Below are 12,043 nucleotides of genomic sequence, written 5' to 3'. Positions count from 1 at the left end.
TCTGTTGCTCTCTCTCTCCTCAACAGCAGGCATACGTGAGCGCAAGGCGTGAGAGAATGGTGCTGATGATCGAATTCGCGGTATAGGCTATGATAGACAGCCTCTCCTGGACAATTTGGCCTTCTACAATTTAATTCATTGGCTTAGAATTTTTTTAGCGGCCGAATGCAGGCAATTACCATCTACATAAGGGAAAACCTGGAGCATTTTCCAATCATAGTTGTGTTTCCATTAAATTGACTTGTTGCAGATAAAATCTGTGCGCAAATACGTAGTGTTGAGGATGGGGATGGCTGACTAGTACTAAGTGGAATTATTATTATTTTTAAATAATTTTAGCACTTTCAGCACATCTTCCCTCGCTCTGTCTTCTTGTTGTCACCCACTCCCTCTCTCCCTGGGTGGGAATCAAGTCAGTGGAGGTTAATGCATTTTTTGTGTACTGCTGCCTGCCCTTTCAATAGCAGAGGTTGACAAAAGGGCTGTGAAGGCCAACTGGGATCAAGGTTGGACTGGAAAGATCAATGTAGCCAACAAGCATCACCACCAAACAATATTACTACTATCAAAAAGGCACACTGGTTTTAATGAGCATACAGTGCCTTCACTGGCATAACACAGTTTCTCTGGACTCCCCTGCAAGGTCTGGACCCCCCTTTAAATAAAATAAAACATTTACAGTGAGGGAAAAAAGTATTTGATCCCCTGCTGATTTTGTACGTTTGCCCACTGACAAAGAAATGATCAGTCTATAATTTTAATGGTAGGTTAATTTGAACAGTGAGAGACAGAATAACAACAAAAAAATCCAGAAAAACGCATGTCAAAAATGTTATAAAATGATTTGCATTTTAATGAGGGAAATAAGTATTTGACCCCTCTGCAAAACATGACTTAGTACTTGGTGGGAAAACCCTTGCTGGCAATCACAGAGGTCAGACGTTTCTTGTAGTTGGCCACCAGGTTTGCACACATCTCAGGAGGGATTTTGTGCCACTCCTCTTTGCAGATCTTCTCCAAGTCATTAAGGTTTCGAGACTGACGTTTGGCAACTTGAACCTTCAGCTCCCGCCACAGATTTTCTATGTGATTAAGGTCTGGAGACTGGCTAGGCCACTCCAGGAGCTTAATGTGCTTCTTCTTGAGCGACTCCTTTGTTGCCTTGGCTGTGTATTTGGGTCATTGTCATGCTGGAATACCCACCCACGACCCATTCTCAATACCCTGGCTGAGCGAAGGAGGTTCTCACCCTTGATTTGACAGTACATGGTCCCGTCCATCGTCCCTTTGATGCGGTGAAGTTGTCCTGTCCCCTTAGTAGAAAAACACCCCCAAAGCATAATGTTTCCACCTCTATGTTTGACGGTGGGGATGGTGTTCTTGGGGTCATAGGCAGCATTCCTCCTCCTCCAAACACGGCGAGTTGAGTTGATGCCAAAGAGCTCCATTTTGGTCTCATCTGACCACAACACTTTCATCAAGTTGTCCTTTGAGTCATTCAGATGTTCACTGGCAAACTTCAGACGGGCATGTATATGTACTTTCTTGAGCAGGGGGACCTTGCGGGCACTGCAGGATTTCAGTCCTTCACGGCGTAGTGTGTTACCAATTGTTTTCTTGGTGACTATGGTCCCAGCTGCCTTGAGATCATTGACAAGATCCTCCTGTGTAGTTCTGGGCTGATTCCTCACCGTTCTCATGATCATTGCAACTCCACGAGGTGAGATCTTGCATGGAGCCCCAGGCCGAGGGAGATTGACAATTATTTTGTGTTTCTTCCATTTGCAAATAATCGCACCAACTGTTGTCACCTTCTCTCCAAGCTGCTTGGCGATGGTCTTGTAGCCCATTCCAGCCGTGTCTAGGTCTACAATCTTGTCCCTGACATCCTTGGAGAGCTCTTTGGTCTTGGCCATGGTGGAGAGTTTGGAATCTGATTGATTGCTTCTGTGGACAGGTGTCTTTTATACAGGTAACAAACTGAGAGTAGGAGCACTCCCTTTAAGAGTGTGCTCCTAATCTCAGCTCGTTACCTGTATAAAAGACACCTGGGAGCCAGAAATCTTTCTGATTGAGAGGGGGTCAAATACTTATTTCCCTCATTAAAATGCAAATCAATTTATAACATTTTTGACATGCGTTTTTCTGGATTTTTTTGTTTTTATTCTGTCTCTCACTGTTCAAATAACCCTACCATTAAAATTATAGACTGATCATTTCTTTGTCAGTGGGCAAACGTACAAAATCAGCAGTGGATCAAATACTTTTTTCCCTCACTGTATGTATAGACTACTGATCACTGTCCATAGGTCTGAAATTTTGACGTCTATGCGGCTGCATGCCTATCGAACCGATGATAGGCTTTCTCTGATGCCAGGGCTTAGTTTAGCTTTAGCTAATATATACATGTTTATTGGTAGGCCTATTTGGTCGTCATTTTCTCATGTTAAGCCTAACATTTCACGAAGGTCTACATGGTGTCACAATGCTGCAATTTTTATATTGCCGGCTGGTGGCAAATTCAAACATTGCAGATTGTAAAATAAATGTTTGATGCAACAGCATACTAATCAGCTAGATTTTTTTAACTGTCCCGTATAGGCTACCTGAACCTGAATGACATGAGCCGTCCTCACGCTCTCTCCCAGCTTGGATAGAAAGTTGTGCGTAAAACAAGTCCATTGATACCAAATAATACAATCAGTCCACCCTCAAAACACTAGCTTACTAGGGATTGTTTCATTATGCAGTGTACTATCTATAGCTATATACCGTATTTAGCTGCGATTTATAAACTTGTTATAAAAATGACACATCAAATAGCCAAACAATGAGGAAAAAAGTAGTCGGCTTGAGGATAAATTCAGCCACTATTTATTGTTGAACTCAGCGGATTTTGTCTGGCTATTGGGCTACAATATTCAAGGTAAATTAAATCAAATTAAATTAAATCCAACTTGAGAGACTCCCCTGGTCTTCTGAGTTCTCCTTTTTTGTGAGCAAATGTTTCCACCACTGCCTGTAGGCCCAGGTTGCGGAACCGACTGTTTTATACACTGCTCAAAAAATAAAGGGAACACTTAAACAACACAATGTAACTCCAAGTCAATCACACTTCTGTGAAATCAAACTGTCCACTTAGGAAGCAACACTGACTGACAATAAATTTCACATGCTGTTGTGCAAATGGAATAGACAACAGGTGGAAATTATAGGCAATTAGCAAGACACCCCCAATAAAGGAGTGGTTCTGCAGGTGGGGACCACAGACCACTTCTCAGTTCCTATGCTTCCTGGCTGATGTTTTGGTCACTTTTGAATGCTGGCGGTGCTTTCACTCTAGTGGTAGCATGAGACGGAGTCTACAACCCACACAAGTTGCTCAGGTAGTGCAGCTCATCCAGGATGGCACATCAACGCGAGCTGTGGCAAGAAGGTTTGCTGTGTCTGTCAGCATAGTGTCCAGAGCATGGAGGCGCTACCAGGAGACAGGCCAGTACATCAGGAGACGTGGAGGAGGCCGTAGGAGGGCAACAACCCAGCAGCAGGACCGCTACCTCCGCCTTTGTTCAAGGAGGAGCAGGAGAAGCACTGCCAGAGCCCTGCAAAATGACCTCCAGCAGGCCACAAATGTGCATGTGTCTGCTCAAACGGTCAGAAACAGACTCCATGAGGGTGGTGTGAGGGCCCGACGTCCACAGGTGAGGGTTGTGCTTACAGCCCAACACCGTGCAGGACGTTTGGCATTTGCCAGAGAACACCAAGATTGGCAAATTCGCCACTGGCGCCCTGTGCTCTTCACAGATGAAAGCAGGTTCACACTGAGCACGTGACAGACGTGACAGAGTCTGGAGACGCCGTGGAGAACGTTCTGCTGCCTGCAACATCCTCCAGCATGACTGGTTTGGCGGTGGGTCAGTCATGGTGTGGGGTGGCGTTTCTTTGGGGGGCCGCACAGCCCTCCATGTGCTCGCCAGAGGTAGCCTGACTGCCATTAGGTACCGAGATGAAATCCTCAGACCCCTTGTGAGACCATATGCTGGTGTGGTTGGCCCTGGGTTCCTCCTAATGCAAGACAATGCTAGACCTCATGTGGCTGGAGTGTGTCAGCAGTTCCTGCAAGAGGAAGGCATTGATGCTATGGACTGGCCCGCCCGTTCCCCAGACCTGAATCCAATTGAGCACATCTGGGACATCATGTCTCGCTCCATCCACCAACGCCACGTTGCACCACAGACTGTCCAGGAGTTGGCGGATGCTTTAGTCCAGGTCTGGGAGGAGATCCCTCAGGAGACCATCCGCCACCTCATCAGGAGCATGCCCAGGCATTGTAGGGAGGTCATACAGGCACGTGGAGGCCACACACACTACGGAGCCTCATTTTGACTTGTTTTAAGGACATTACATCAAAGTTGGATCAGCCTGTAGTGTGGTTTTCCACTTTAATTTTGAGTGTGACTCCAAATCCAGACCTCCATGGGCTGATAAATTGGATTTCCATTGATTATTTTTGTGTGATTTTGTTGTCAGCACATTCAACTATGTAAAGAAAAAAGTATTTAATAAGATTATTTCTTTCATTCAGATCTAGGATGTGTTGTTTAAGTGTTCCCTTTATTTTTTTGAGCAGTTTATATTGAGTATTACCAACCTAGACAGTCTTTTCTGAGACATTGCGCTGCACACAATTTAAACTAAGCCTTGAATGATGCATGCCAATATATAACATAGATAAGGGACTGTTGATGTTGCAACCACACAATTTAAGCACTGGTTCACTAGTATGAACGAAATCGCAAACAGCTTTTTTTGTTCAAGCCCCACGAACTGTTGTCTGCTAAAGATGATAATTTGTTTGCATCTGTCAATTTATTGGTTGCCCAGTATTCAGACGAGCTGTCCCCAGAGCTTCCTATACAGTGAATCTCTTTCCGTAATGTGTTGAGGCTGGCAATTAAGGAGAATGAGAGGATTAATTAAAGATGTTCCAGAACTGCTGTATTTCAAGCACAACTCCCTTCTGCCCAGTTTCCCTGATGTTGCTAACGCAATCAAACAGTTTTTACCATCCCTATAACTGTCGCTTCTGTGGAGAGATCATTTTCTAATCTGAAACGTATAAATAACTACCTAAGACCCATTAGGCTCTCGGTCTGATATGTGCCTTTGATCATCTGAGTAAGCTCCACTCATTGCACTGGCACCATCGTAGACTTGACCACAGCATTTGTTCACCGATATCCCCTCATACTTATAATCAGTTTATTTTAAATGTTTCAGTCACATTCCTGAAGCACAAGAAACAAACACTTAGCCTCCTAGCACATATGGAAATTAAAACGTTTTATGAATTACTTTTTGGAGGGTTAATGTCAAAATAATAAACAATTATTATAATAATTTACATCGATGATAGGCGCATGCCCTCCCAGAGCTCATCGGCCCCTGTCTTGCGGGGGTGTCCGGTACGCCAGTGAGTGCCTTCAGAAAGTATTCTCAACATATTTTGTTGTATTACAAGGTGGGATTCAAATGTATTTAATTGTAAAAAAAAATACACAAAATACTCTGTAATGTCAAAGTGGAACAACAATTCTAACATTTGTAAAATATTTATGAAAATTGAAACCACAATATATCTTGATTACATAAGTATTCAACCTCCTGAGTCAATACATGTTAGAATCTCATTTGGCATTGATTACAGCTGTGAGTCTTTCTGGGTAAGTCTCTAAGAGCTTTGCACACCTTGATTGTACAATATTTTTCACATTATTATTTTTTGAATTCTTCAAGCTCTGTCAAGTTGGTTGTTGATCATTGCTAGACAGCCTTTTTCAAGTCTTGTTATAGATTTCAAGCCAATTTAAGTTAAAACTGTAACTAGGCCACCCAGGAACATTAATTGTCATCTTGGTAAGCAACTCCAGTGTATATTTGGCCTTATGTTTTAGGTTATTGTCCTGCTGAAAGGTGAATTTGTCTCCTGGTGTCTGTTGGAAAGCAGACTGAACCAGGTTTTCCTCTAGGATTTAGCCTGTGCTGAGCTCTATTCAGTTTATTTCTATTAAAAAAAAAAAATCCTTAGTCCTCGCTGATGACAAGCATACCCACAACATGGTGCAGCCACCACCATGCTTGAAAATATGAAGAGTGGTACTCGGTGATGATTTACCCCAAATATAATGCTTTGTATTCAGGAAATAAAGTTATTTTCTCTGCCACATTTTTGCAGTTTTACTTTAGTGCCTTATTGCAAACCGGATGCATGTTTGGGAATATTTTTATTCTGTACAGGCTTCTTTCTTTTCCCTCTTTTAGGTCATTTAGGTTAGTATTGTGGAGTAACTACAATGTTGGCCCATCCTCAGTTTTCTCCTATAACAGCCATTAAACTCTGTAACTGTTTTAAAGTCACCATTGGCCATATGGTGAAATCTCTGAGTGGTTTCCTTCCTCTCCGGCAGCTGAGTTAGGATAGCCCTCTGTGTCTTTGTAGTGACTGGGTGTATTTTTACACCATCCAAAGTGTAATTAAAAAATAACTTCAGCATGCTCAAAGGGATATTCAATGTCTGTTTTTTTTACCCATCTAGCAATATTTGCCCTTTTTGCGAGGCATTTGAAAACCTCTCTGATCTTTTTTGTTGAATCTGTGTTTGAAGTTCACTGCTCGACTGAGGGACCTTACAGATAATTGTATGTGTGGGGTAAAGAGACGAGGTAGTCATAAAAAAATCATGTTAAACACTATTATTGGACACAAGGTCCATGCAACTTATTATGTGACTTGTTAAGCACATTTTTACTCCTGAACTTATTTAGGCTTGTCATAACAAAGGGGTGAATGCTTATTGACTCAAGACATTTCAGCATTTCATTTTTTATTCATTTGTAATTCAACTTTGGCATTTTGGGGTATGGTGTGTAGGCCAATGACACAAAATCTAAATTTGAAATATTTTTAAATCAGGCTGTAACATTACAAGGGGTGTGAATAATTTCTGAAGGCAGTGTACTGTATATAAAAACCTTTGTCTTTCCAAACTGTTATTAATTGAGGAGTTGATTGATTTGTTCATCAGCTGAATGTTTGGTTGGTCAGTTGTATGATCAATTTTAGGGATGCATGTTTGGTTGTTTCTCTTTTGAGAAATAAATGGGAAGACAGTTGTTTTATTGTCAACTGTCTGGTCAGTGTATGTTCTGATGTGTTCTGATGTGTTCCTCTGTCCTCCTCAGCTATCTGACTCTGGGCTGTACACCTGTGTGGCCACCAGCTCCAGTGGGGAGACCTCATGGAGCGCCTTCCTGGATGTCAGAGGTATAGTAACAATATGTCCATTTGATTCTACACTCTTAGAAAAACAGGTGCTATCTAGAACCGAAAAGGGTTATTCGACTGTCCCCGTAGGAGAACGCTTATAACCATTTTGGGTTCCATGTAGAACCTTTTCCACAGATGGTTCTACGTGGAACCCCGAATAGTCCCTGATTGGCAGATGAGTGGCAACCCCGATTAGAAGCACCTACTGCTAATCTGTCGTTCTTTACAAATGCTGTTTGGAATTAAAGAAAAGTGTACCTACACACTGAAGAAGGCTCTAAAGCCAAAACGTCTGTGTACACCATCCCTGAGGCAGTAAAAAAATGAAAAACATCGAACAATAAAGTAAGCTTTACAGTATGTAACATATTTTTGTGTGTGAACCCATTACACCTCTTTGTTTGTCTGAATTCATAGGTTTTACGCACCAGCCAAGCTTTTGGGAGAGCGCGATGGTTCTCTTTTGATTAACCACAATAGTTCTACCTGGAACCAAAAAGGGTTCTCCGACCTATGGGGACAGCCAAAGAACCCTTTTGGAACCATTTTTTCTAAGAGTGTACAGTACACACCATTGATTGAAGCCAATCAACCTGATGCGTTCGCTTCTCCTTCAATCTGCCTTGTCCATTTTGATTCATTTTGAAAGAACCTGTTCTCTTTTTCTCCATCTCAGAGTCCAGTGACCTCACAGACTCCATGTCCCACAATGCCAGTACCCTACCAGGGCCTCCCTCCAAGCCAGAGGTCACTGATGTCACCAAGAGCACAGTCTCGTTGTCTTGGGAACCTGGGACCGAGGAGGGCTCCCCAATCTCTTCCTATGTCATTGAGGCCTTTGGGTATGTCTGGGAACCTTGGCCCTAAGAGAAGCTGCAGTAAATTACCCCAAACTTTCAGAGCAATGACAGATGTATGCATGTATGTGTGCATTAGGTTCACTGGCATGTTCAGGGCAAGCACATACATCCTAGGGCTTTGGCTGAATAGTCTGCATACAAGAATCATGTACAGTCCAACAAGGTTTATCAGAGTTTATTTGAACCACTAAAAAGTGTTTAAGTTTCAGACTAGAGTTGCCGATGTCTTGATGTTGCTAGTCAAATTAGCTAAGTGAAAAACAATAGGACTGCCATAGCTACAGTATGGAATGTTATTCCCGTAAAAACTTTTCTTGGCTTCACTAAATATCTTTCTCCTGTTTTCTCTGTGAGCAGTCAGCTGGTCAGCAACAGCTGGCAGACTGTGGCTGACCACGGGAAGACCACACAGTTCACGGTCAAGGACCTGCGACCCAACACGGTCTACCTGTTCATCATCAGAGCGGTCAATGCCCAGGGCCTCGGAGACCCCAGCCCCATGTCTGAGCCTGTCCGCACCCAAGGTACTGTACCCAACTAACCACTGTGTCTCAGTGTGCCTCATGCCATTAGAACATTTTCATAATCGCAATTGGCATCATCCTCTTTCTTTCTCTCTCTCTCTCCCACACATTCTCTCTTTCTCTTTCTCTGTCTCTCTCACTTTCTCTCTCTCTTTCTTTCTCTCTCTCTCTCTCTCTCTCTCTCTCTCTCTCTCTCTCTCTCTCTCTCACTTTCTCTCTCTTTCTCGTTCTCTCTCAGACATCAGCCCTCCGGTGCAGGGTGTCGACCATCGACGTGTCCAGAAGGAGCTGGGTGATGTGGTGGTCAGCATGCATAACCCTGTGGTCATCAGCTCCACCTCTGTCCAGGTCACATGGACTGTGAGTACTACTGATAGGAATCTATACTATCAATTGTTTTTATTATTGCATATCGACAGAATTACAGTTGACAGTTTGAGCATCTGTTGACCATCTGTAGTGGGACTCAACAAACACACTGTAACTTAGGATTTAGACTTGCAGAGCCCAATTATTAATTTATGTATAGATGTCACAATGAGGAACTAGTATGAGTAGGTTTGGTATGAACAAGGATGCTTTGTCTCTGTGGTGAGTTATTATTCTCACTGAATCAAACAGGCAGTATAGAACCTGAAGAGCTGAGTAGCGAGAGAGATGAGCCTTGTACAGCGTTAGGATTGTTCAGGAACAGAGCCAGTTCCAAGCATTTGCTTATCTCCAAGCTTCATACACATTTTGAGTTTAGTTTTTCACACATAAATGCTGTGTGTCACCCACTGTCTGTTCTCAGTTGGCACACACACATGCATAAACACACGCACGCACACACACACAGTGCAAGTGTCTGAGACGGGTGGACGTGGAGTCCAGGGACAGCTGGTGTTCCATCAATCTGTGATTGTTTGGGGTGACGCAGGAATTAAGACAAATGTTTCTCACTGAGTCAAATAGATCACCATTAGCGGCAACATGTTGTGTTCTCTCTTTTGGATGCGGTTTGCAGTCAGCTCTTTATCTGGAGGTTATTAATATTTTCCCTTCTGCATTCTGGAGAGCACTGCTTAATGACAGAGGCTCTTCCATTCCTCACACAAGTACACATACATCAGTGGCGGTCGGTGACATTTAGGATGAGGGAGGACAATTTTAAATTTTATGAGCATCTTTTTCTATTACAGCATATCGGATGACTGTCATTCATGTTCTAATCAAATGGCCACCTGGACTATTTACATTGAACCACCTCCCCCCCCTTTTGTTTTTACACTGCTGTTACTCGCTGTTTATTATCTACGCATAGTCACTTTACAAATTACCTCGATTAACCTGTACACGGTTACCCCGTGTATATAGCCTCGTTATTGTCATGTACATTTATTGTGTTACTTTTTGATTTATAATATTTTTTTTTTACTTTAGTTTATTTAGTAAATATTTTATTAGCTCTTTCTTGAACTGCATTGTTGGTTATTAAGGTCGTGTAAGTAAGCATTTCACGGGAAGGTCTACGCCTGTTGTATTCGGCGCATATGACAAATAACATTGGTATGATTTGACCCAGCTCAATGTAAAATCGATAGGTTTAGGCTACTACAAGATATTCAAATTTTCCCTATACCTATCATTAGGTTGCTACAACCTAGCATATGAATTAAAGTTTACAATTTAGGTGCACAGGTAGAGAGAACATTTTTAGTAATCTAGGTGACAGACAGTGACACATGCAATACCGCCTTGCACACTCTAGCTGATGTAGGGTGTAATCATTATCGGTGGAGTGAATACACCCCTGATCACATGCAAACACAGTTCACTTTCATAGCAGCCACATACAAACAGCATGATCGTTTATCTTGTTGTAGAATTCCTTCTAGCATCTACGCGCTCTCCTCCTCTAACCTTTTCCCTTTGCATGTGGACTGCAGTGTACAACACATCAGTTGTCTGTGACCAGGCAAAAAAAAATTCCCAGGCCAAACCTTCATAACATAACCACTACACACAGCCTACATAGTTGTCACCATATTAGCTAATGTCATAGCTAGTCAACATACTCTAGCCATTAGAACTAACGCGTTAGTAAACCCGCTACAATCAAGCAGTAAATTAATAAAACCAAAATCTTACCTTAACTTGGAAGCGTTCCAGTGTTGGATAGCCATAGCCAGCTAGCTAACATAGCATCCCTCTCTGTTTGAGTAGGCTAAACTAGCTACCTGCATTCGCTAGGTAAGTGAAGGTGAAAAAAAGTACAATGAAATATAGCTTTCGCACTCTCTCTCTCCCGCTCTCTTGCTTCTCCTTCCTTTTAGAATAAATTAATTTGTTCAAAACTGTTCCAACTATTCTCTTTCTCTGTCTTTGAGTCAGCTACTCACCACATTTTATGCACTGCAGTCTTAGCTGTAGCTTATGCTTCCAGTACTAGATTAATTATCTGATCATTTGATTGGGTGGACAACATAGGTTGGAGGACATCCTCTTGAAGTTGTCACAATTACTGTGTAAGTCAATGGAAGAGGATAAGAACCATGAGCCTCCTAGGTTTTGTATTGATGTCAATGTACCCAGAGGAGGATGGAAAATAGCTGTCCTCCGGTTACACCATGGTGCTACCCTGCAAAGTGCTGTTGAGGCTACTGTAGACCGTCATTGCAAAACAGTGTGTTATAATCTATTATTTGGTGACGTGAATATATTTAGTATAGTTTTATCTAAAAAGGGTAACTTTTGTAATGTTTTAATATTTTTCTTTTTATACCATTCACTGAAGATGATGGTCCTCCACTGAGGAGCCTCCACTGACATACATACACATGCACACGCACATACACCCATGCACTCCATATGCTTCAGCACTGTATGCACCAGTGCCTTGATGTCATTTTAACATTATTAGGTATCTGGTTCTCTTCGAGAAAGGGATTTGCATAGTGCTGCATAGCACCATGGTTTTGTTTAGCAGATGGTACACTAGTTCATAACATGGCTTATTCAAGGGAACAATCCAAAATACCATTCAATTGAAATTACACTTTGAGATACCATCTACCATCTTCAGTTAGTTCCATGATAATATTTCTAGTATGTAATTACATTGTGACACAGGCCAGATTAAGTCTCAGAATAAGCGTAGGTTTTTATTCTTCACAAATACTATTATTGTCAAGCAAAACCCTCCTCCTAACGTACCGTAGCATACCTGTACTATAAGACAAGGGAAAATTAAACAGAATGGGCTTGTTTATGATATTTACTCCCACTATGGCTGCATCTAGATGGATCAAGCAGTTCTATTACAGGTAAGGGAGGGAGGGGAGGGGAAAGAG

General features: G+C 42.2%; 1 protein-coding gene across 2 annotated transcripts in view; it reads left to right on the top strand.

Annotated features, from left to right (window-relative positions):
- Positions 1-12,043, top strand: part of LOC106568109 (roundabout homolog 2) — a 163,748-nt gene that overhangs the window by 128,546 nt on the left and 23,159 nt on the right. For both annotated transcript variants that reach the window (XM_082960439.1, XM_082960440.1), the window contains 4 exons: positions 7,243-7,324; positions 8,004-8,169; positions 8,545-8,711; positions 8,950-9,071. In XM_082960439.1, coding sequence (XP_082816565.1) covers positions 7,243-7,324; positions 8,004-8,169; positions 8,545-8,711; positions 8,950-9,071 — 537 coding nt within the window. The remainder of the gene's footprint in view (positions 1-7,242; positions 7,325-8,003; positions 8,170-8,544; positions 8,712-8,949; positions 9,072-12,043) is intronic.

This window comes from Salmo salar, chromosome 13 (genome assembly GCF_965601325.2).
Source record: "Salmo salar chromosome 13, fSalSal1, whole genome shotgun sequence".
NCBI classification, from domain to species: Eukaryota; Metazoa; Chordata; class Actinopteri; order Salmoniformes; family Salmonidae; genus Salmo; species Salmo salar.
The sequence above is the reverse complement of the archived record's forward strand: the minus strand, read 5'-3'. Positions and strand labels throughout refer to the sequence as shown.